The sequence below is a fragment of the Vipera ursinii genome (genome assembly GCF_947247035.1).
Source record: "Vipera ursinii genome assembly, chromosome: 2".
Classification (NCBI taxonomy): Eukaryota; Metazoa; Chordata; class Lepidosauria; order Squamata; family Viperidae; genus Vipera; species Vipera ursinii.
The window spans coordinates 6,473,681-6,500,494 of NC_139513.1; the positions used below are offsets into that span (position 1 = coordinate 6,473,681).

The 26,814-nt window shown below is 40.2% G+C and overlaps 2 protein-coding genes and 1 long non-coding RNA gene across 3 annotated transcripts in view; 1 reads left to right on the forward strand and 2 right to left on the reverse strand.

The window, feature by feature from the left end:
- LOC310635946 overlaps positions 1 to 26,814 on the reverse strand; it is an 871,275-nt gene that overhangs the window by 333,553 nt on the left and 510,908 nt on the right. The window lies entirely within an intron of this gene.
- Positions 1 to 26,814, reverse strand: part of LOC310633274 (vomeronasal type-2 receptor 26-like) — a gene marked incomplete at both ends in the record, with an annotated part of 160,537 nt that overhangs the window by 46,165 nt on the left and 87,558 nt on the right. The window lies entirely within an intron of this gene.
- LOC310633276 (vomeronasal type-2 receptor 26-like) lies at positions 2,590 to 4,983 on the forward strand (the record flags this gene model as incomplete). The annotated part of the gene is made up of 2 exons (XM_083350976.1): positions 2,590 to 2,898; positions 4,162 to 4,983. The coding sequence occupies 2 exons, from the start codon at positions 2,590 to 2,592 to the stop codon at positions 4,981 to 4,983; spliced, it is 1,131 nt and encodes a 376-aa protein (XP_083207102.1).

Genomic DNA, 26,814 nt, shown 5'->3' on the forward strand with positions numbered 1-26,814 from the left:
CCTGGCTCAGATACTACCGTTGACATATAACAGGTAGGTAACATAATAATATATTTTTTTATTAATCCACTAACTCAAGACAAAGGAAGCTAAATTTTAGTTAGAGGTTCATGAAAATTAAATTGCAATCTTTTGAAGTTGGGTATTCTTCAGAGATTCAGGGTTCAGAAAAGAAGAACACTTCAGAGAAGACACAGGTAGAAGACACATTCCATTAATGAATGCTATCGTGGATTTTCCATTTCAAGTAAGCTCTTGAGGTTTACATTAATTCTGGATGTCGTTCTGAAATAATGTTTTCACTGGTAAAAGAAAATTAGCAAATTTTAAAGGAATACATTTATGTGTTAAAAGAAGAAAGGGCTACTTCATTTTAAATATGGAGACCTGGTGGCACAGCGCAGTCCACTTTTTATTTAGTAAATCAAGAAACTTTGAAGTATAGAGGATTTCAGTGTCTTACCTGAACAGGGAAAGACAACACAGAGAGTATCAAGGGGAAAAAAGAGCCTTGGTGGAGCAGTGGGCTAATGCCTCCTTAAGTAACACCAGCTGTTTGCAATTAGTGCAGGTTCGAGTCTCACCAGGCTCAAGGTTGACTCAGCCTTCCATCCTTCCGAGGTAGGTAAAATGAGGACCCAGATTGTTGGGGGCAATAAGCTGACTTTGTAATAATGCCGCTTGGGGTGTGTGTGACAGCCCTAATAAGCAGGCATATACATAGAATGAAGGCTACTGCTAAGCTTGTAAGCCGCCCTGAGTCTTCGGAGAAGGGCGGGATATAAATGGAATTAAAATAAATAAATAAAATAAAAAATAAAAAACCCTCCTATCTCTCCTTTAATTTTTTTCCCTATTTTTCCAATGACACAGTCCACAGGCTATCACTTTCTGGTATTTTCATCACCTCTCATCCAAAAACTGATATTTCCAGAACATATTGGAAATGAAATTTCACTTCAGACACAGGGAACTTTCAAATCAGCTCCAGTTAAAGGTTCTTACATGGAAATTTAAAGTAAAAGAAAATCACAAACAGACCCTACTCTTAACTTGAGACATGGTTCAAGAGAATTATTGCCTCCAGAGTTCTGGGTGACCTTGCCCAGGAGACTTTGGAGAAGTTACCATCTTGAAGGACAGCAGAAGTTACCGTACTGTTGATATATCTTCATACAGTATCATTTTCTGGATGTGTCCTGACAGGAGGGACCACAACCATTACAAAACAGTGCCCCCAGGGGGTATCTATGATGTTTTTACTAACATCCTTTTCTCCAGCTATTCCTCTGCAGATGGGAACGCAAAGTAGTTTAGGATCCCAAGAGAAAAAATTGCTTCTCAACTGTAATTTTCACATTTCTGGTCTTTGAGATCTCTTCTGTTACATTGCCTGTCTTTCATGTAAACATAAGACTGAAGCAACATGGAAGGGATCTTGCATCGGAAAAGAATAAATGCCTCAGATCACCCTCTGTGTGGCACAAGTGTTGTGATAGGCAGGGGTTGTGCTATGCCTTCCTCTCCTTTCAGATGAAACTTGGTTTCTCTCTGCCTGAATGAGGAAAGCCATTGGCATTTCCATCTTCTGAGAGTCTTTGAATGCTTTTGATTTTTCTTGTTATTCTTGTTTAAAGACAGGAAAGGAATTGATTCAGTCCTGCGAATTATGGACCTCCGGTTTCTGCTTCTGATGCTGCTGGTATCCCAGCCAGTCTCTGGGAAGCTTAGAAGGAAGTGCCCATGGAGTTTGGAGCAGCAGGATAGAAAAAAGCCACGGAACTTTTATAAGTCAGGAGACCATCTCATTGGTATAGTCATCTCTACCACAAAAATATTGCCCATAATGTTGACTTTCAGCATGGCTCCTTCTAGTCAAACTCGCTGGTAAATCATTCAGTATGATGGATTTGTATTCCCTCCATTTCCATTTATAACACTCTTTTTTTCTTTAATTCTTATTTCACTCACTCCTGTATTCCAGCACCTGTCTAATTTCCTGAATCCTTTGGATTTCTGTGGCTTCTCTCTTTTGTCTTATTTTGTGGGAGAGACTCAGATCCAAAGATGGGGCAAAAAAAACCAACAGAATGAAGTCCCGATTATTTTTCTCTTCCCATCCAGTCTTTCATTCATCATTTGGATACTGTTTTTTTGTTTAAAGTAGTTATTGAAAGCATTGTACTAGATCAGCCCATTCATATATATATTTATAACTGCTCTTGATATTCTGTGCCCAATCCTTGTAGGAACAGAGGATGAGTCATCGTTAGAATAGCTTTTCTGGGTCACTTATGAAATGTTTTATGGTAGTTCTTCTTTAATGATTGAACGATTTTGACTCCTGATTGCTGGACAGATGAAAAATAGTACTGCTACAAACAATGGGGTATTTCTGATTCTTAACCCTGATGGAAGAATATCTCCATCCCATCTTCTCCACACTCATAAAAAATAAATAGTGAGAGGTGATATCATTTGCCTCTGATTTTGTATCAGTATTGGCTTAAGAGTTAGTTGACTTGGGGAGACAAAGGGGATTACATTGAAAAAATCTATTTTATTATTGCTGTAAATGATGGTGATAACATGAATATTTTTTACACTAGTTTTTATTTTAGCAAGACAGCAATAATACGCTTTATTGCCACAATTCAAGTGGTAAGCAAGAGACCCCAGTTCCGGCACAATATTACACTTGGCTACAACATCCGTGACAACTATTGGAGCACCCTTGGTACTTCAGATGCCTTGCTGGACATGCTCTCCACTGGACAAGCCAATGTTCCCAACTACAGCTGTGGAAGGAAGGACAACATTTTCGCTTTACTTGATGGAGCTGACAGGGACATCTCTCGCCTAATGTCAGAATTAGTAGGCCCCTACAAAGTTCCACAGGTTGGTCTCTGTGTTTCTGAATCTTGTAAAGTGTGTGCTTTGTTGGTGGATGTGCAAGGAATTCAACCATATCTTCTCAATGGAATTCAACAACTGCTTTTCACTATGGTCATTGTAGGGGCCATGGCCATGGATTGAGATCAAGAGTGGAAAGTGTCCATGTCCAAAGCAGCCATAACGTATCATGAAATCATCCCCATTGTTTTGGGGACTTTTGTTGCATACTTGTGAAGGTGAGGAGAGGCTTTGTGTCCAATCAAAAGGTCTTCTACACAATCAGAAGGTGCAGCTGTGATGCAAAGATCATACTTTCTACATATTAACCACAATAATGATATTTTACATGGAGAACAAATCCCAATGTATTACATCTAGGAAACCAAAGTTTTTTTTGCTGATACCAACCCTTTTTACTTTCAATGGGTGTCAATTTTTTGTTGGGAGTACTGATGAGAACACTACTTGTGCACCTAACTCCTTAACTTTATTGCCTAAATAATAATAATAATAATAATAATAATAATAATAATAATAATAATAATAATAATAATAATAATAATAATAATAATAATAAAATGTTGGAAGGGACCTTCGAGGTCATCTAGTCCAACCCCCTGCTCAGGCAGGAAACCCTATACCATTTCAGGCAAATGGCTGTCCAGTCTCTTCTTAAAAACTTCCAGTGTTGGAGCATTCACCACTTCTGGAGGAAGGTTGTTCCACTGGTTAATTGTTCTAACTGTCAGGAAGTTTCTCCTTAGTTCTAGGTTGCTTCTCTCCTTGCTTAGTTTCCACCCGTTGCTTCTTGTCCTGCTTTCAGATGCTTTGGAGAATAGCTTGACTCCCTCTTCTTTGGGGCAGCCCCTGAGATATTGGAACACTGCTATCATGTCACCCCTCACCCTTCTCTTCGTTAAACTACACATACCCAATTCCAGCAACCGTTCCCTATGTTTTAGCCTCCAATCCCCCAATCATCTTTGTTGCCCTTCTCTGTAGCCTTTCTAGAGTCTCAACATCTTTTTTACATCGTGGTGACCAAAACTGGATACTCAAGTTCTTTGTTGTGTCATTCATTCCTATGTGAAGGAGGGCCTAATTATTTTGGTTAGGTTCTCAGCCATATCTTTGATTTTTGCTCCAATAATCAACAATAAACTCTTCTAATACGAAAATATGAGAATCAGATTGGATTTATTAAAATGAAGTATAGGACTTGATTTGACCCCATATATAAGGCAGCATTCTTCATTGCTTTTTCAGATCAGTGTGAAAATTGCTTCGGAGGATTCAGGTGATAAAAATCAATTCCCCTTTTTTTACTGGATGGCCCCCAAAGAAGGGGTTCACTACCCAGCAATTGTTCAGCTGCTCCTCCATTTTAGATGGATCTTGATTGGTCTCTTTGCTTCAGACACAGAGAGGGGAGATGATTTCACGGGGAATTTGACTCCTTTGCTTGTCAGGAATGGAATTTGTGTTGTTATATCTCGAATATTTTCAACAAATGGATACACAGCACCTCTGAGGGATGACATCTCTAAGTGGAGACAAGTCAATGTCTTTGTTCACTTCACAGAAAATGTTAATCTTTGGGACAGAATTCTTCCTTTCCATTTAGCACTTCAACATTTGCCAGGATTCATTGAAGGGAAGGTCTGGATTGTGTTACCTGATTCAGGATTGATACTGAGATGGCACAAACATTTCACATACATTCATAGTATTTGGAAATTTTCTGTTCAGTTAAAAGAAAAGATAAACTATGATGGCTTTCAGGAGTATTTCTTTGTGGAACCCCAGTTTCAAGATCTATATTTTCACTGTTTGTTTCAAAAGAAACTATTTTCTTTCAAAGGCCGAAGAAGATGCACCCAGAAAGCACCACTGGAGATCCAAAAGAAAAGAAACAGGGACCATATCCCAAATTATCCCCATTTTTACAGTCTCTTTATGACTCTTGCCTATGTTTTGAAGGCTACGTATTCCTCCAGATCCAGGAGGCGAAGAAAGGATAGCAAAGAGAGTTTGGGATTTGTAAAGCTGCAGCCCTGGCAGGTAGGTGGTCTTGACAAGGATCTGTAAAACTTTGTTCTTTTGGAGAAGGAAGGGAACCATCTCAACTTTTTTTTTAATTTTTTTTATTACATTTATATCCCGCCCTTCTCCGAAGACTCAGGGCGGCTTACATGCTTAGCAGTAGCCTTCATTCTATGTATATGCCTGCTTATTAGGGCTTTCACACACACACACCAAGCGGCATTATTACAAAGTCAGCTTATTGCCCCCAACAATCTGGGTCCTCATTTTACCTACCTCGGAAGGATGGAAGGCTGAGTCAACCTTGAGCCTGGTGGGATGCGAACCTGCACTAATTGCAGGCAGCTGGTGTTACTTAAGGAGGCATTAGCCCTCTGCTCCACCAAGGCTCTTCCTTGTGCTATGAAAGGCCAACAGGACTGGCCAATCTAATTGCTCAGGGCATAATATTCCCAAGACCAGGCACCATGAGAGATATATTTTGGTATTAAACATGATTAATTTTAAAAGGGATGTATCATTTTAAATATATTTCTCTAGGCATGGGTTTCTGATTAGAATCAAATAATTTTACCTTCATACATTTAAACTAGATGCTGAGATCATCTAGTCCAGGGGTCTTCAAACTTGGCCCTTTTGACTTGTGGACTTCAACTCCCAGAATTCCTCAGCCAGGCACACTGGCTGAAGAATTCTGGGAGTTGAAGTCCACAAGTCGTAAAAGGGCCAAGTTTGAAGACCCCTGATCTAGTCCAATCCCTATCAAAGCTTTTCTGCTTAGTCTTTGCAGTAAGACAATTAGTGAAAAGCAGACAGGAGTTTATTTTTCATTGGCTCAGCTGCTTCTCCTTTCACGATGATTTTTCTCTAATTCAGTTCAAATCTCTTCTATTGTAACTAAATTAATTTTTTCCATATCTGACAGTCTGGAATAACACTGAGCAGGTATCAAGTTTCTTTGTAACATCTTTCAGTTATTGGAAGAGTGATCCTCCTTTTTCCAGCCAAGAGATTGTGTTGGAATCCACCTAAACATCTTCTGATTTTCAGCTCCCATAGAGCAACATGGCTCATTTGCTTGTTAAAGGGCTTTATAGCTCTTCCCTAAAGCTATTTTTCTGCAATGTCTTCTCCAAGTATGATGCCTGCAAGGGGACCTTTTTTTTTAATTGGGGGTCTCACAAAAAAAAAACCATTTCTAAGATTTTTATGGATATATTTGCCTTCTTTCCATGGGCATCTTACCACTGACTCACAATTTGCTTTGCAATCAACTATTATTATGAGATCATTTCACAAATATTCTTATCAAGTTTGGTATCCCTAATCTCTTTTCCCTGGCATCTCATATTTCTTCATTTTGTGAAGAAATTTGCACTTGTGTCTGTTTTAAAATTCATTCTATTTTTAGCCCATTTTGGTAAGCCATCTTGATGTGTCTTGAATGGTTTTAATTTATACAATAAAAAGTAATATGTAAAAAGTGCAAATGAAATCGTCCCATTGTTCTGAGGGATTTCATGGATAGTCTCTTTGTCTGATCATTCAATTTATTATTGGGCTGCTGTAGAATATACCCAATAATTGAGAAATACTGTCAATTATATTTTGTCAGTATATTTTGTCAATTTTGCTATATATGTTCATTTTTGAAGATAGTGATGATGAGACTTGCACTCCCAACTAAAAATATTTGCAAACTGTTGGACAACTGTAGTAGAAAGATTTAAATATGAGTAGACTGTTTTTAAAATTCATGGATATTTCCATTGTAGTTCCATCCTTTTCTGGAGAAGAATTATTTTTTCAATTTTTCCTGGATGAAACTTTATTTGGATGAAAATGGAAACATAGCAGCAGATCTGAATATACTGAGCTTGGTGGTTCTCCCTAAGGCAGTTGCCAGCTACAAGACTCTGGCAAGTTTTGAAAGAGACAGACTTATTATTAACCAAAATGCTCTTTCACAGCTAAAGATGATCAACAAGGTGGGAGAATATTGGTATCCTTTATTTGTTTTCCAAGTCCTTAGGATCCATTTCAAGTGGGATAAGCCAAGGTGGTTGACCTTCACTGAGAATTGAATGTGGGAAATAGAAACCTAGTATTATTAGACTGCTTGGGAGGTTTTGATACTATTTATTGACAGAAATAAGAAATATATAAGACAGAAATATAGGTCTGTCTTTCCATGCAGGTTGGTGTCACCTAGTTATCATTCTTCAAAAGAAAAGAGCCTTGGTGGAGCAGTGGGCTAATGCCTCCTTAAGTAACACCAGCTGCCTGCAATTAGTGCAGGTTCGAGTCCCACCAGGCTCAAGGTTGACTCAGCCTTCCATCCTTCCGAGGTAGGTAAAATGAGGACCCAGATTGTTGGGGGCAATTAAGCTGACTTTGTAATAATGCCGCTTGGGTGTGTGTGTGAAAGCCCTAATAAGCAGGCATATACATAGAATGAAGGCTACTGCTAAGCTTGTAAGCCGCCCTGAGTCTTCGGAGAAGGGCGGGATATAAATGGAATTAAAATAAAAAAAAATAAAATAAAAGTTGCCCCATGTGCTCTAGCAAAAAATGTCAATTACTTTTTTCCCCCAAGGACACGTTCTCATGCTCTCATGAATTGAATAAATAAGTAGACAAATAGACACATAGGATCCAATCTGAGTTGCTCACCAGGACCAGAGGTTTATTCTTCCAGGTTTTTGGACTCATGTTCCTTGTTCATCCTCAAGGAACATCTCTCTCTCTCCAAACATTTTCCTTTTTTCCCCCCAGGAACTTTTTCTTTTTCTTCCTAACTGGGAGATGGTCTGGGACTGCTTTCAAAGGGTAGCAGCTTTGAGATTATTATGGAGTCCACATGAAACCTTCAAGAACCTACTGGTCAAAAGTTTCTTTCTCCATCACGTTTTATCCTATTTTAATAAATCTAATACGATAAAAACTTTGTAAACATTTTAGAAAAACTAATCATTTAGAAATTTAATACAAATACATGATCACATTTTATAATCATGTATATACAAAGAATGGACAAATGAAGGTCAATATGGTCATGGGGATGAAAGCACTGCTTGTCCTAAATGCTTAGATCAGGGGTGTCAAACTCAATTTCATTGAGGGCCGCATCAGCATTGCGGTTGCCCTCAGGGGGCCAGGTGGGTGTGGCCAGGGTGGGCATGGCCTAATGGGTGGGCATGGCTAGAGTGCGTATGGCCTACTGGGTGGGTGTGGCCAGCTCTACATTGTTCGCATCAAGGATGCCTATGGGGGCCTGGGCAGGAGTGGGACAGATCTGAGGGTCTCTGGCAGGAGGAGGGTCTCTGGGCCAGGGCCAAGGCAGTGGGGGCCGTTCCCTCACTGTTTCCAGGATGGCTTCGCAGGCCACATGAAACCACTTCGCAGGCCGGATCCGGCCCCCGGGCCTTGTGTTTGACATGTCTGGCTTAGATCATTTCTCAATTCCATCCATCCAACCTATATTAAGTAGTAAAGTCCTTCCTTGCAATGAGATATGCCAAAAGAAAAAGGGAAGAACTAAATGAAGAATTTGACAGTAGTCGTGTCTCCTACAACATTTTGGAGCTAGTTACAGATTTCACATTTATCTAACTGAATCCCTGACACTTCTTGCCTAATGTTCAGGTCTATATTGATTTTTCCATGGGTGGTGGACATAGAACATTAGAATTGGAAGGGACCTTGGAGGTCTTCTAGTCCAACCCCTTGCTTGAGGAAGAGACCCTATACCAGGGGTAGGCAACCTTGGCTCTTTTATGACTCATGGACTTCAACTCCCAGAATTCCTGAGCCAGCATGTGTATAGCATGGCTGGCTCAGGAATTCTGGGAGTTGAAGTCCATGAGTCATAAAAGAGCCGAGGTTGCCTACCCCTGCCCTATACCAATTCAGATAAATAGTTGTTCAGTCTTTTTTTTCCAGTGTCTCTAATGATGGAGTACCCACAACTTTACAAGGCAAGTGGTACCACTGATTAATTGTTCTCACTGATAGAAAATTTCTCCTTAGTTTTAGGTTGCTTCTCTCCTTCGTTAGTTTCCATCCATTGTTTCTCGTCTTGTCTACTGGTGCTATGGAAAATAGTTTGACCTCCCTCATCTTTATAAGAGCCCCACAAATATTAGAACACTTCTTTCATGTCCCCCAATCTGTCTTCTCATTAGACTAGACATACCCAATTCCCGTAACTGTTCTTACTGTGTTTTAGCCTCCAGACCCCTAATCATTCTTGTTGATCTTTTCTGCATTCCTTCTAGAGTCTCAACACCTTTCTTATATCATGGCAACCCAAACTGGATGCAGCATTCCAAATTTGGTCCTGCTAAGGCTTTGTAGAGTGGTACTTCACGTGGTTTTGATTCTATCCCGTAGATAGGGCCCGTAACTTGGGAGTCCTCCTAGACTCACAGCTTTCTTTGGAAGACCACATAATAGCTGTGACTAGGGGAGCCTTTGCCCAAGTTCGCCTGTTGTGCCGATTACGGCCCTATCTGGACCAGGATGCCCTGCGTACAGTCACTCATGCACTCGTGACCTCTCGTTTAGATTACTGCAATGCTCTATACATGGGGCTGCCCTTGAGGACCACTCGGAGGCTCCAACTGGTACAGAATGCAGCTGCGAGAGTTGTATTGGGAGCCTCCCGATACTCCCATGTTACACCTCTACTCCGTGAGCTGTATTGGCTCCCAGTTATCCTCCGGGTGAGATTCAAGGTGCTTGTAATGGTTTTCAAAGCCCTACATGGCATGGGTCCAGAGTACCTTGGGAATCACCTGCTGCCGGCATCAACTTCCCTTCGCCCGGTACGGTCCCACAGAGAGGGCCTCCTAAGGGTGCCACCGTTCGGAGAATGCTGCTTGCTGGCTCCCAGGGGGAGAGCGTTCTCTGTGGGCGCGCCTGACCTATGGAACCATTTACCAGTTGAGCTCCGGATGGCTCCCGACCTTCGCTCCTTCCGACGCGATCTAAAAACATATCTATTTAAGCAATCCGGTCTGGTCTGACGGGTTTCATTTTAATTGTGGTTTTAACTTATCTTCTACATTTGGGCAGTAGGGCTTAATTTAGACATCTTCTTTGGCATTCCTTGTTTTTCCGGCTTAGTCTCTGCCACAGTCCAAATGTGTGGAAAATTGTCATCCTGGATTTGTCAAGCAGGCTCGAGAAGGAGAGCCAGTGTGCTGCTATGACTGCATTCCTTGTCCAGAGGGGACCATCTCCACTCAGGAAGGTGAGTGACACTGAACAAAATGGAAACACTTGTGGAAATGGATCCATCCAGAGTATTTTGATGAAACTACATGTTGATAGACACACTGGAGTTTAACTGTTTTCTTGTTTATTTTAAAAATGCACAAATTCTTATCTAAAGGAAAGAATAGCAAAATGACCTCAAAGGGAATGCTGGGAAGAGAAGAGTATGACAGTTTGGGCAATCACAAGTACAATCAGAGAAACTATCTCTTCTGATTCTTAATTCGGATGTGCCCTTCCACATTAACCTCTCTGGGAATTTTGGACTTCCTTGATTTTTCTCAGGTTAACTACTTTGAAGGGTAATTGCAATGTGTTCTACATGGGCCTCACTTAAGGATAACTAAGAAGATGTCACTGGCCCATAATGAAGTGTTTGGACAGTTATTGGGCACCTCATTACACCCATATCACCCATAGTCTTAGTAGCTGTTCCAGATTATTTGCAGGACTAGCATTCCTTGGCAGGCCACTAGATTTCACAAGATAGCCATCAGGTGTGTCTAGTATATTAAGAGGTGCCATCTGGCAGGACCCAGGAACTCAATCTAGAAAGATTAAATCATTCATTAATTGCCATCTATGAAGGCTTTGCACATTACACAGGAAATCCTTCAGCTCCTAAGACTTCTCCCAATTTTATAGACCGCACCTATATATTGTATAAAATATAATATTCTTCTTGTCTTCTCTCTATGGAAATGTTAATAAATACACCTTGGAAAATGCTCCAGGTATCAGCTGTTTCACAGTATTTTTTTTTGAACTGTAAAAGTGCAAAATATTAAAGAAATACTGCTTTTTGGTTTTCTCAGATACAGAAAAATGTACCAAGTGTCAAGATGATAAATATCCAAACCAAGGCCGAATCCAATGTATCCCCAAAGTTATAACCTTCCTGTCACATGAAGAATATCTCGGCATCATTCTGGTCTCTTTTGCCCTGCTCTTGTTCCTAACCACAATTTTTGTGTTAATCACCTTCATTCAATACCAAGAAACTCCCATTGTCAAAGCCAACAACCGGGACCTCTCTTACATCCTCCTGGTCTCCCTCCTGGTTTGCTTCTTATCTCCTCTTCCCTTCATTGGCCAACCAAGGAAAGCCACCTGCCTTCTCCGACAAACAATTTTTAGCATCATCTTCTCAGTTGCCATTTCTTCTCTCTTAGCCAAAACCATCACAGTGGTGCTGGCTTTCTTGGCCAAAAAACCAGGAAATGGAATGAAGAGATGGTTGGGGAAGAGCTTGGCCAACTCCATCATCCTTTCTTGTTCTGCTGTCCAAATTATCATCTGTTCCATCTGGCTGGGAGTTTCTCCCCCATTCTCTGACTCTGACTTCCACTCCCAGCTTGGAGTAATCCTCTTGCAATGCAATGAAGGCTCTGTTGTCATGTTCTACATCACCCTTGGTTACCTGGGCTTCTTGGCTGCCACCTGCTTCACAGTGGCTTTCCTAGCTAGGAATCTTCCTGGGGCCTTCAATGAAACCAAGCTCATCACCTTCAGCATGCTGGTCTTTTGCAGTGTCTGGGTGACTTTTGTGCCCACCTATCTGAGCACCAAAGGGAAATACATGGTGGCTGTTCAGGTCTTCTCCATCTTGTCCTCCAGTGCTGGTCTACTGTGTTGCATCTTCATCCCCAAGTGCTACATAATCATTCTGAGGCCAGACCTGAATACAAAGGAGCAGGTTATGACCAGAAGAAATGCTGAAATGTGAGACAGAGGAATGTCAACTCTCAACAAGTTCCACCAACAGACCAAACCTAGAAAATGGTCCAAGCTGTTCTCCAGGGATGACTAGGCCAACAGTTTTGCTTCAAATCATTAAACAGCAATCAGAAGTTAAGATTGTAAGGAAAGCAAGTTTTTGGAGTAGTAGGAAAGTATTAACAAGCTGGAAATACAGAAGGATTGTATGTGGCAACCATGACAGTTTTATTTCTCAGTACATTTTACCAAAACTGCTATGGCAATGCAGCTGACGTTTCTTTTTATTTAGACAATAACTCTTTCTTGAGGATAGTAACAGTAGATAGGTGGGAAAATAACTTGATATATTCATGCTTACATCATGTACTAAATATGCATTTGTACTATTATCATGTTGTCCTCCTTTCCTGAAATATAAAAATATTAGTGCATCCTTTTGTCTGCAGGATTTCCTCCCACTATTTTCTAGGGAAATTCCTCCAGTCTACATTGAATAAATAATCTGCAGTGAGCCTTGATTATTGGGTTTTGGGGGTCCTGTATTTTCTTCTACAGAAACTGGTGCCAGCAGTGAGATACACAAACTAAATCCTAGTGGATTTTGTGTGATCCCAGACATTCAGATTTGAGTCGGGGTCTTGCTTACAAATGACAAGTGTCACTTTTCTCCAATCGTTTTGTGTGTCTGAGTTCCTTGGAAGGTCAAGGAAGAAGCATAATAAAGACGGTATGGGGGAGGGGGTCTTCCTATATTCTCACAATCCCTTCTTTTGTGTGTGTGTGTGTGTGTGTGTGTGTGTGTGATTCACAGTCTTCATGTTGTTCACAGGGACAACCGGTGGGGTGTCCTATAATGTGGGGGCTTTGAAACTGATCCCATGTCTCTGCCCACTTCCAGATAATGACACCAGTTAGAAGCTGTGTAAAGCAACAATCTGTGTTTACAAGCCAATTTTAGCTCTCAGCCTTCACCCTTTTTTTTTACACACTCATTTCAATTCCCCATTTTTTGGTAAGCCATCTGTTTCCTACTGAAGAAAAAAAAGGGGGGGGGGAAAGGCACCACCAAGTGTAGAAAGCAATTGGCAAGAAAATCTGAATTATCCTCTACTATAAGGGTCCCCAACCCCTGGTCCATGGATCGGCACCAGACTGCAGCATGCCAGCAAACAGGTGAAGCCCCATTTGTGGGCTGCAGGCAGCACACTAAATCACACACCCTCCAGTCCACAGAAAAACTTTTCTCCATAGAATCGTTCCCTGGTGCCCAAAACATTGGGGGGCCACTGCTCTACTAAAGCTAAAGAAACATCTTTAAACTTGCAAATGAAGCATCAGCATTTGAAACTCCTTGCCACTAAAAAGGAAGTAACAGGTTATTAATTAATAAGGGGAAGCTTTGTCTTTGCAGCGAATGGGCTAAACCCTTTTTTAATTAAAAAAAAAGCAGACATCACTTTCTGTAAACTTCTAGGAAGGGTGGGTCTTAGAATCTTATAATCATAAATCTGGGAAGGACTTTGGAGGTTTTCTATTCCAACCCCCTGCCCAAGGTAGGAGTCCTTATATCGTCATAAACTATAAGGACTATAGGACTATATAGTTGGTTTTCCTTGCCTACATGTAAACCTTACTTTTATCTACACTGAATTTCATTTTGTTAGATATGGCCCAGTGTTCAAGTCTGTTAAGATCTGTTTCTATCTTGTCTTGGGTGTTGGCTATTCCTGCCAGCTTAGTATTGTCTTCAAATTTGATCAGTTCCCATTCTATTCCCTTACTTATGAAAATATTGAAGAGTATTGGCCCCAAAATGGAATCTTGGGGGTACCTCACTACTTACTACCCTTCATGTAGACGTAGTTCCATTGAGGACTACATGTTGAGTACATTTTTATCAGCTAGTTACATATCCATCTGGTGGTGGTGCTGTCTATCCCACATTTTTTCTAGTTTGCCAAGAAGTAGATTGTGGTTTACTGCAGACATGTCAAACACAAGGCCTGGGGGCCGGATCCGGCCCGCGAAGTTTTTTCATGTGGCCCGCGAAGCCATCCTGGTAACAGTGAGGGAACGGCCCCCACTGCCTTGGCCCTGGCCCAGAGACCCTCCTTCTGCCAGAGACCCTCAGATCTGTCCCACTCCTGCCCAGGCCCCCATAGGCACCCTATGATGCGAACGATGTAGAGCTGGCCACGCCCACCCAGTAGGCCATACGCACTCTAGCCACACCCACCCAGTAGGCCACGCCCACCCTGGCCATACCCACCCGGCCCCCTGAGGGCAACTGCAATGCTGATGTGGCCCTCAATGAAATTGAGTTTGACACCCCTGGTTTACTGGATCAAATGCTTTACTGAAATCTAAGTTTACTATATCCACAGCATTTCACTGATCTCCTAATTTAGTAACTTGGTCAAAGAATTAAATAAGATTTGTTTGGCATGATCTTTTTTTTTTGACAAACCCATGTTGGTTTCTGCTTATAACTTTGTTTCCTTTAGGTGTTCACAGATTTGTTGCTTGGTTATCTTTTCCAAGATCTTCCAAGATATTGATATCAGGCTGATTGGTCTGTAATTTCTTGGATCTGTTTTTCCCCCTTTTTTGAAGATGGGAACTACATCAGCTCTTTTCCAGTCCTCAGGTGGACTAGTTGAAATACCTGCAACACAACTTCTTCTCTTCTAGAAATATGCTATTTCCATCTGGCACTTAGTCTCATAGACAACAAGTTAATCATTATTTTTTAAATGTGGCCTTAAAAGAACTTAATCCAGCGGCACAGAGAACTGTTACGGCTAGCAACCTCTCCTGCAGCAGTGGGAGATGACCATGATATCTAAGTGTCTTGTCATGCTTTTAGCTGTCCCCAATGTCTACTAGGACTTCCTGCTTGATTGAAGTCTTCTCTTCTCAACCTGCCAGAACCAAACTTCACACTAGGATAGAAAAAAATCTGTCTCTCACCAAGTCCCAATGAGCATTCTGCTACCTTCACCTGGTTTGATCCATCTGTTCAGACACTTAATCAAATGAGGTCTCTGTATGTGTTACCAGCTACTTGTAGCCATAAATGAGAGCTGAGTGCTATGTGGGACACAGAGATGGCTGAGCAGGTCTAAAAAGGGCATGGAATGGAATACAATAGAATAGAATTAGAATAGAATAGAATAGAATAGAATAGAATAGAATAGAATAGAATAGAATAGAATAGAATAGAATAGCAGAGTTGAAAGGGACCTTGGAGGTCTTCTAGTCCAACCCCCTGCTCAGACAGGAAACCCTATACCATTTCAGACAAATGGCCGTCAAATCTTTTGACTTCCAGTGTTGGGGCATTCACAACTTCTGGAGGCAAATTGTTCCACTGATTAATTGTACTAACTGTCAGAAAATTTCTTCTTAGTACTAGATTGCTTTTCTCATTCATTAGTTTCCATCCATTGCTTCTTGTTCTGCCTTCAGGTGCCCTGGAGAATAGCCTGACTCCCTCTTCTTTGTGGTAACCCCTGGGATATTGGAACACTGCTATCATGTCCCCCCTCGTCCTTTTCATTAACCTAAAAGGTAACGGTAAAGGTTCCCCCGCACATGCGTGCTAGTCGTTTCCGACTCTAGGGGCCGGTGCTCATCTCCGTTTCAAAGCCGAAGAGCCAGCGCTTCTCCAAGGACGTCTCTGTGGTCATGTGGCCGGCATGACTGGACGCCAAAGGCGCACAGAACGCAGTTACCTTCCCACCGTAGTGGTCCCTATTTCTCTACTTGCATTTTTACGTGCTTTCAAACTGCTAGGTTGGTTCATTAACCTAGAGATACCCAATTCCAGCAATTCCAGGTTGCTCTACCTGAGGACCCAGTACATATACATTTACTGTACACATATGTACATATACATCCCTTTCGTGGAGATCTAATATTTTTTTTTTAAAAAAAGCAGACCATACTCTTAACATTAGGCAGGGTTCAAGAATATTGCTTGCTTCCTAGGTATTATAAGATAGATGGCACTAGAATCAAGTGTCATCAACATAGAGTGCCACTAGATTCAATAGCTTTGGGTGATCTTTCCCAGGAGTCTCTGGACATACTATGTTAGAGGACAGCAGAAGTCAATCATGCCTCATCCTCTCATCACCTCTGGACACATCCCAACAGGAAGGAACACAACCGGGATGCCTTACGTACGGTCACTCATGCACTTGTGACCTCTCGTCTTGACTACTGCAACGGCCTCTACATGGGGCTACCCTTGAAGACCACTCGGAGGCTCCAACTGGTACAGAATGCGGCCGCGAGAGTTGTGTTGGGAGTTTCCCGACACTCCCATGTTACACCTTTGCTCCGCGAGCTGCATTGGCTTCCAGTTGTCTTCCGGGTGAGGTTCAAGGTGTTAGTAATGACCTACAAAGCCCTACATGGCATGGGTCCGGAATACCTTGGGGACCACCTGCGGCCGGCATCAACTTCCCTCCGCCCAGTACGCTCCCACAGAGAGGGCCTCCTCAGGGTGCCACCGGTCAAAGAATGCCGACTGGTGGCCCCCAGGGGGAGGGCGTTCTCTGTGGGTGCGCCGGATCTATGGAACCATCTTCCAGTCGAGCTCCGGATGGCGCCCGATCTCCGCTCCTTCCGGCGCGATCTTAAAACCCATCTTTTTGAACAAGCTGGCCTGGCCTGATGGGACGGGGTTGGATTTTATAAATGGATCTTAACTTTTAATCTGTATTAATTTTTTACGGGCATTGTTGTTTAATTACTTTTTAATAATTTTTAATTTTTGTATCTTGTTTTTTATGTATTGCCCTGTTCACCGCCCTGAGTCCTTAGGGAGAAGGGCGGTATACAAAATAAATAAATAAATAAATAAATAAATAAATAAATAAATAAATAAATAAATAAATAAATAAATAAATAAAACCACTACAGAACAGTGTTCCCAGGTTCCTGATTTTTCACTAATATGCTTTTCTGCAGATACCCCTTTGTACCCCAGAGGAGATGTTGTTTCTCACTGTAATTATAACCATCCTGGTTTACCAGACCTCTTCTGTCACTCCTCCACTGACTGCCTTTGATGTAAACATCAGCCTGAAGCAACATGGAAGGGATCTACAAGTATCATCAGAAGAGGATAAATACTTCATGTCACACACTTTGTGGCATATGTTTTGGGACACGTAGAGGATGTGCTGTTGAAGATACCTTTCTCTCCTTTCCATGGAAAGCTCATTTTGTCTCTGCCTGAATCAGGAAAACCACTGGCATTTCCATGTTGTTTGAGTGCTTTGAATTCTTTTAACTCTCCCTGGTTAGGAACAGAGAAGTAGCTGATTCAGTCCAAGGACGAATGGATCTACTGTTTCTGCTTATGATGATGCATGCACTGACCTGGAAAAACTCTGGGAGGCTCAGAACCAAATGCCCCCCAACTTTGAAGCGGCAGGAAAGAGGAGATATACCAAGTTATTACAGGCCAGGAGACCATATCATTAGCGTGGTGGTCACTACAACAAACACTTTGCTTCAGCCATTAAAATTCGATGGGTTTCGTTATATTTCTTCTCCTCCGTAAGTCATTCAGTATATTACAGATGCATTCCCTCCATTTGCATTTTTAATGCCTTGGTGGAGCAGTGGGCTAATGCCTCCTTAAGTAACACCAGCTGCCTGCAATTAGTGCAGGTTCGCATCCCACCAGGCTCAAGGTTGACTCAGCCTTCCATCCTTCCGAGGTAGGTAAAATGAGGACCCAGATTGTTGGGGGCAATTAAGCTGACTTTGTAATAATGCCGCTTGGGGTGTGTGTGAAAGCCCTAATAAGCAGGCATATACATAGAATGAAGGCTATTGCTAAGCTTGTAAGCCGCCCTGAGTCTTCGGAGAAGGGCGGGATATAAATGGAATAAAAATAAAAATAAATAAATAAATAAAAATAAAAATAATGGTTTTCTTTTCTTTTCATTCCACGTATTTCTAAATTGAAGGACATGTAAAAAAATTCTTGGATCATGTTGATGTATAGGGCTCTCCTCTTTCTTCTTATCTTGTATAAGTGACTCAAATGCAAAGATGGGCAGAAGAAACCCTAAAAGAATCTGAGAGAGCAATACAGTAGCACAGTGAATTTTTCCCTCTGCCTCCACTCCTGCATTCATCCCCCGAAAATTGACTTTCGATTCATATAGTTATCGAAAATTTCCTTTGCCCGGGCTATATTAAAAGTCTGCTCCTTATAAGGAATACAGGATGATTTGTTTCTAGAATTGCTTTGCTAGGTCACATTCATCCATGTTCTTGCTTTTATGGAGATTCTATTTTACCTGGTTACTGGACAAATATAAAATACTACTACAAATAATGGCATATTTGTGACTATTAACTCTGGGAGAAGACTAACTTGATCCCTCTTCTCAATACTCATAAAAATAAAACGGTAATTGGTGACTTATAATTTTCCCCTAGATTTGCATCAGAATTGGCTTAAGATTTAGTAGGCTGGGGAGACAAAGATGAATTATTTTATTGATTGATTGCTGTTGATGGTGAAGATGATGATATGAACATTTTTTACAGTCCTATATATGAACACTTGCTAAGAATCCTACAGTTCATTTTTGCCATTCAAGTGGTCAACAAGAATCCCTGGCTCCTGCACAATCTCACACTTGGCTACAGCATCCACAACAACTATATGAATACCATTGGTACTTCAGATGCCTTGCTGAACATGCTCTCTACTGGAGAAGCCAAGGTTCCCAACTACAGTTGTGGAAGGAAGGACAATCTTTTGGCTCTTCTGGATGGAGCTGACAGGGACATCTCCATCCAGATGTCAACCATGGGGGGCACCTACAAAATTCCACAGGTTTGTGTGAGTTTCGTTGTCTGTTAAAAATATTGGGTAGGGGGTTGGTGAGGAATACAGTAGTTCCAGCTTTTCTTCTCCATGGAATTCATATTTGTGAAATTGCAAGAGGTGAAAAGTGTGAGAAGAAGCCTTTGCTCTCTGGCAAGATGTCGCCCCCTCCTTGTAGAAATACAATTATATTGTTTTGAGAATTGTTTTGCTTAATTCCTTAGAAAACCTGCACTTGAATTCCAGCAGAAGAACAAATTGTTTTGAAGATCCTATTTCCACATCTAAGAGTATATAAATTACATAAAGCATTTAATGATCCTTCCATGATTTCACTGACATATTCCTTTGAAATAAGGAATATTTCCATATAAATAAAGGTTGGCCCCTGAGTGATCAATGCATGAGAAGAATATTTTGCACAAATAGGTATTGCTCAAAGTAGATAAGTGCATTTGAGACATTGGTCCTTGTCACGTATGTCTACATTTTCTTCAGCTTCTATTCATCAATGTATGTTTAAGATTGGTGTAAATTGTGTTATTCTTTCTTTTTCTTTAATCAAAAAAGATATTGTTAGTGCATGTTGGAGTACCCATAACTTCCAGAGGCAAGCTGATCCACTGATTAATTGTTCTCACTGACAGGTTTCCACCCATTATTTCTTGTCCTGCCTTATGGTGCTTTGGAGAATACAGTAGGTTGACCTCCCTCTTCTTTGTGTCAGTCTCTCAAATCATGTCACCCCAAGTTCTTCTCTCCATTAGACTAGACAAATCCAATTCGTGCAACTGTTATGATTGTTTCAACCTACAGCTTCCTAATCCTTGTTGGTCTTCTTTGCACTGTATATAGAGTCTTAACATCTTTTTTGTATCATCGTCTCCAAAGTCACCTAGATCAGTTTATCAAAATCATTCCAAGCATCATAGGATAATTTACATTGTGTCTGCCTTTTTTCTTTGCCTTGATGTTGAAATGAACATATAAAAGTTGTGGTTCTGCTTTCACTCAAGTCTGCTTAGCAGGATGCCAATATCTACTGGGAGCCTAATGTGCCCAGTTTGTTCTTTGCATGCTTAATAATCTTCTGCTATATCTTCAAAGTGATTTGGCTTATTGAAGTGAGCCAGGTTTTGTCATCCTCATGCTGCCCACTTGGATGGTACGAGAGGCAAAAAGAGTGAGAAGATATGCTGAATCCTCCCAAAGGGTCTTCTGTAGAAAAGTCACATGCAGCAGATCACTGTATCTATGACCTTATCCCAAAAGAATATTTTCAATGGTGAAAACTAATTTCTGGAAAGAACCCAAGTGAATTGTCTCATATATAGCTGAAAAAATATTAAGTCTTATGAACTTATTGTGATCAATAGAATTAATCAAGACTGTTTTTTAAAAAACAAGCGTATTACCCACATGCTAGTTGATTTTCTCTCCAAAGATGATCATAGGAATCAGGTTGGATTAATAAAAACCTAATATTCTGGACTTGATCTGACTATATACATTCTTCCTCTCATCCTCAGATCAGCTATAAACTTGTTTCAGAAGATCTGAGTGATAAAAGTCATTTCCCCTTCTCGCACCAGATGGCCCCCAAAGAAGGCGTCCAGTACCCAGGAATTATCCAACTACTCCGTTATTTCAGGTGGAATTTGATTGGTCTTTTTGCCTTCGACGTAGACAATGGAGAGAATTTCATCAGGAGTTTGACTCCTGAGTTTGTCAGGAATGGAATTTGTGTTGTTATATCACACCGATTCTCAGTGAGTAGAAATGAACTACCCCTCCGTAATCCCTTTTCTAAGTGGAGACAAGTCAATGTCTTTGTTTACTTTATAGAATATGGTAACCTCATGAATGGAGTTCTCCGTGTCCATGCAACACTTGAAGGTTTGCCAGGACCCATTGAAGGGAAAGTTTGGATTGCTACAACTGTGGCTCCCTTTTCAGTGCTGAGGCGGATATTTTTCAAATACATCCACAGTATTTGGAACTTTGCTATTCAGGAAAAAAAAGGCCAAAGGATGATGCCCTTGAACCGAGTCTCTATGTGAAGCGTCAGTTTAAATATATGATCTTTAAATGTTCTTTCTCAAAGTACATCTTTTCTGTCAAAGGCCAAAGAAGATGCACCCAGAAAGCACCACTGGAGACCCAACAGGAGAAAGGCAGGGACCTCATTTCAAATGACCACCATGTTTACACTATCATTAAGACTCTGGCCCATGTCTTGAATGCTGCATATACCTCCAAATCCAAGAGGAGAAGAAAGGAGGGCAAAGGGAATTTGGGGGCTCCAAGGCTGCAGCCATGGCAGGTATGGGGTCCTCACAAAAATCCATAAAACTTAGTTCTTTCTGAGCAGGAATCCAAAGGGAGAGGAACCATCTCAACCGCATTCTGGTTTCCCACCAATGGCTCCTTCTTCTGACCCACTACAGATTTGCCCAATTCCTTTCTCAATGGTTATGAATCGAATCAGCAGAACCTAAGAGGTGGCAAGGACAGCATTGGGCTTCTCTCTTTTTTATTTTTTTTCCACATTGTATCTCTATTTCCAGGAATTGCCATTTGTGGAGGTGCTTAAGTCTCTCTCTCTTTCCCCTTCTCTATTGCCCTTATCTGTGAACAGTTCAAATACCAATTCTTTCTTTTGTTTTCCATACAATATTTTTAAAAACTCCTCTTTTTCCCCTCAGCATTATTTGCTTAGCCGAGTTGATTATACTTTCCTCATCCCAGTTCTACACTTCCTGCATTTTTGGACTTGACTGTCTTTCCATTCCTGTCTTGTTCCAGAGGTTAACAAATCTTCTGTGGTTTCTTCTCCTGTCCTCTAGTTCCTTTCTCAATATTGTGTAGTTGTTGTTTTCTATCTTCTTCTAGTCATTCTCACCCATCTTTACCCTACTAATTCATCTAATCATGAGCAAACTGGCCATGCAAACTAAGAACACTAAATTTGCAGTTTGACTTGGCTCCAAAATCGGATTTGGGAAAGGCTCCCAGATATACAATATTGAAGTAGAAAAAAATTGGCAAGAGACCAGGCCAAGCTCTTCAATGTAGGAAGTTTATTTGCGCAGGTCCAGACTGCACTTGGCATGAAAGAGTCTGGACCCCAAAAGATCCACATCAACATAAATTTATACAGTTACATTCATCTGGTATTCATATGTCATATTATCGGTGTTACAAAGGGAGGAATAATATATGGTAATGTAAGTAATGTCATATAGAGAAGTGAAATAAGCCACGTACACTTAAACAACAAAAGAAAAAGGAGTTGTCAGCGAAAGGGAGTATACATGTGATAAATGTCCGCTCAGGAAGAGAACAACAGGATGCATATGTCTGGGTCAAGATAAAAATACTAATGGCTTAGCACAGCTACTTACTTGCTAGTCTGTGAGCTAAGGGGAAGTAGGGCAAAAGTCAGAGGCCTTAGCTTTGAGAGTTCTGCCACAGCCTGAACCAAAGTTACAATCCTTCAGGCCATCGGATCTCCTGTCCCACCTTTGGGTTTACAGGTCACACCTGAGTTAGTCCCTGATTCTGCATTGCCTCAATATGGTAAAAGAAGAGAAACTTCTTATTGCAGACCTGAAGTCGTAGTGAAGAGTTGATTGTTTTCTGTCAGCAGGAAGGGACAATTCTCTCTTTTCTCAATTTAGTCCCACTGTGTCTTATTTCAACCTTTCCTAAAGTCCAACAGACTCATGGACCTGGGTTTATTGGCCTTAAAGTCAAGTGATTATTGGATGTTGACATATTTGACATCTGTGCCCTGAAAACCTCTTGGCTTAACTTTCAGGTATGATTCCTCTAGGCTTATTCAAGTTCATCTTCATGAAATTCTATTCATATATTTGACTTTTACTTTCCTGTCTAATAATAGTCATTTTACCCCAATGTTCTGTTCCACCCATTCTCTGTTTCTCCACTAAGACTTTCGTATCTATTAGCATTGAGGAGAGCTTATTTCTTCTGGATGTTCTAGAAGGACAAAGTGCTCAGCCAAAGAACTTCATATAGAAAAGATTATACTTAGCAGAGTTTGTTTCATAATAGACATTGCACCATTTTCTCACAAAGTCTTCACATTTGCTGATAAATATCAAATATCTCTGATCAAAAGAGACGGACAAGGAAGTCCAGATTTTAAATCAGGAGGGGTTTGATATTCATATGAGCTAAACATTATACTGTAAATAAGTTTGAGAGTTTGAATATGTGAAAAGACCGAATGAGATAAGGTTATTTCCTGGATTATTTTCTTTCTAGTTTCATTCCTTTTTGGAACTTTCTGAGTTTTGCAATATTTCCCAGGAGAAACTGTACCTGGAGAAGAATGGAGACATAGGAGCTGACCTGAACATCATGAGTTTGGTGGCTTTTTATAATGATCTCCACATGGGTACTGAAGTGAAAGTGCAGTTGGGGAGTCTTGAAAGGGAAAGACTTGCCATCAACCAGGATTCTCTCTCATGGCTGAAACTGAAGAAGGTTTGGAAAATTGTGACATCTTTCCATTGTTAAGTGAAATGTCTAATGAACCATTGGTGATCAGGATCCATTTCAACTGGGTTAAGATTTGTCACCATGGTGGATGAGTTACATTCAGTCCTGAATGTGGGGAATGGAGCTCTATTGGTTTTCTTAGCATTCTTGGGAGGTTTCAGTGCTATTGAGCAAGGTGTGCTTCAGAACTGTCTGAAAGGTGCAATAATTTGCAGCACTTTCTTCCATGGATTCAGTCATGTCCAACATGGAGTGTACATAGAGCATGGCCAAGTTGTGTCCCTTCTGCCATTTATTTTCTCCATACAACATTCCAGGAGAGATCATCAGAACTCTTGTTCATGTCCCTCAAATGCCAAAGGAGGAAATGCATTGATCAGTGCCCGATTTTGTAACAGTAGTTCTTCAATAGAAAGGTCCTTGTCTTGGGGGTCTATCCTCATAAATATACCCTCCAATACTATGGTTCATCCTGACATCCCACTTGCTGCTACAAAATATGCCTTACTAGCCCTTTTTGAGGTATACATTCTCATAAGCAGTTCATGTCACTCCTCATCTCAGAGCCAAGTTCATGTCACTCCTCATCTCAGAGCCAAGCAGAAATTTTTACTCACTACTGCCCTAGCAACATTTTGACTCTTCTTTTTTGTCCAGGAATATTAATGTTCCACAGTTAGTAGTTTTCATTCATAAGAAAAATATTTTTTTGCATTCTACTTTCGAAGTCTTAGGGAAGTGAGTTGATAAAGTTCTATCAACTCTATAATAATAATAATAATAATAATAACAACAATAATAATAATAATAATAATAATAATAATAATAATAATAATAATAATAATAATAACAACAACAACAACAACAACAACAAAACCATTGGCACTGACAAATTCACCATCAGTTAATTGCAAAAGGCAGCCTTACTAGGAACAGCTTCCATCCTGCAACGATATCTATAACACCATCAAACATCCACATGTGCCTATCCCAGGTCCTTGGTAAGGAGTCGATAGGTAGACAAAAATGCCAAGTCCAGTCTGAACATCTGGCTGACTGTGTGAACAATAATAATAATAACAACAACAACAACTTCTGAATACAGACAGATCACCATTTGGAACATAACACGCCAGATATCACAGTTGTAGAGAACCCAAGCGTACAGCTGATTGATATTGCTGTACCAGGAGATGCCAGAGTCAAAGAAAAAGAACTGGAAAAAATTATGAAATACCGCGACTGGGCCATCGAAATTGCGCGATTATGGATGAAACGCGTAACAGTGATACCCATTGTCATCGGGGCACTGGAACTATGTCCAAAAACTTTGCGAAATATATCAAGAAATTGCAGCTTCCTGCAATTACTGCAGCCAAGCTACAAAAAACTGTGCTACTTGGAACATCTTACATTTTAAGAGATACCTGGTTGATGCCTAAGATGCTGGCAGCAACCCGTGTCAACCATTACTGCCAGTCAATTTGAGTGTTCAGTTGACTGAGTTTCATGTTTAATAAATAAAAGTTATATAACAACAACAATTATTATTATTATTATTATTATTATTATTATTATTATTATTATTATTATTATTATTATTATTATTATAACACATTTTCTTTGTCATTCCTTTTTTTTCTGCTTAGACTCTGCCTGAGTCAAAATGTGTGGAAAAATGTCATCCTGGATTTTTCAAGAGGGCTCAAGAAGGAGAGCCAGTCTGCTGCTATGACTGCATTCCTTGTCCAGAGGGGACCATTTCCACTCAGGAAGGTAGTTGACACCAAACAAAAGGGAAGGCCTTGTAAAAATGGATTTATCCAGAGCATTTTGATGAGTGGCATATTCAAAGACAGACTGAAGCAGAGTTGTTTTCTTGCTTATTTTCAAAATGCAATTTTCTTTTCTCTAAATGGAATAGGAAAAAAACCTCAAAGGAGGGGATTGGGTAGCAATATGAAAGTATACTAGATTGGAAAGGCTTTGCTACTGTTGGAGAAATTATCTTTTCTGCTTTTTAGTTTGAATTTCTCCTTCCTTGTTTACTTTTCTAGGAACATTTGAGCTGTTTGAAAATTGAGGAAAAATCTTAGATCTATTGCTTTTTCTCACCTGAATCAAATTTACATGATGTTATTCCTCAAAAGTGATTTATAAAAAGATATATTCAATCAATGAATCAATTTATGTTTAGTAAAGTCATCAACCACCATAAGCAGAAAGATAATCTTTGAAGGATATAGCAGGGAGAGATTAGCAGAGCAACAAGAAGAGAAGAGGAGGAGAGGAGAGGAGAGGAGAGGAGAGGAGAGGAGAGGAGAGGAGGGAAGGGAAGGGAAGGGAAGAGAAGAGAAGAGAAGAGAAGAGAAGAGAAGAGAAGAGAAGAGAAGAGAAGAGAAGAGAAGAGCTTACTATAAAATCCAGCAAGATAGCATCACTATGAGAGGAATGCTGTAAACTAAATTTACATTTATTGGGGATAAAAAGCTATAATTGTCCATGTTATGAATTAAAAGGTAAAATGTTAATATTGTTTTACCCAGTCAAACAGTCCTAGCTTCACATGAATTAGCATCTTGAACACTTTACTAAGCCATATTGTTAGTGCTACTTCAAATTCCTTGATATCATCAATAATGGATCTTCCAAACTCTTTTATTTTTGTTTTGATTAAATAGTGAAATATGACCAACTTGGACCCCAACCAAAAATAAATTCTGTCATAGTTGCAAAAGAAGAAAAAAAAAGCCCTATATACAGTACACAATTGTGATGTAAATGAAACAGACCTAACAGATAGGAGGAGAAAATGGAGAATTACTAAAAAAGAAAGCTATATAATATTGATTTATATCCACATAAGACATATTCAGCATTTGAATTTGTCAGTAATTCTAGACAATATGCACATTCTTAGAATACAAATATTCTTTTCCTTTCTTAAGAAATTCATGTTCCTTAAAATTAGGATAATGAATTTCTTAATATATATATAAAATTATATCTCTTTGCAGAGCTCCGAACTTAGGTGAAAGAAAATTCTTTATTAAATTATGTATCACACATTTTAGGAACGTAATTAAATATTTCATTTATTATTACATTATTATGTTTCTTTTTTATATATGCTATGTTTTCAAAAAATGGAGATTTGTCCAGATAAGACCAAATCACCTGAGACAATACTGCTTTTTAATTGTCTCAGATACGAAAAAGTGTACCAACTGTCCAGATGATAAATATCCAAATGAGGAACGAGTCCAATGTATTCCAAAAGTTATATCATTCCTATCTTATGAAGAACATCTGGGCATCATCTTGGTCTCCTTTGTTCTGCTCTTGTTCCTATCCACAGGATTCATTTTAATCATATTCATTAAATACCGAGAAACTCCTATTGTCAAAGCCAACAACCGGGACCTCTCTTACATCCTACTGGTCTCCCTTCTGCTTTGCTTCTTGTCTCCTCTTCTCTTCATTGGTCAACCAAG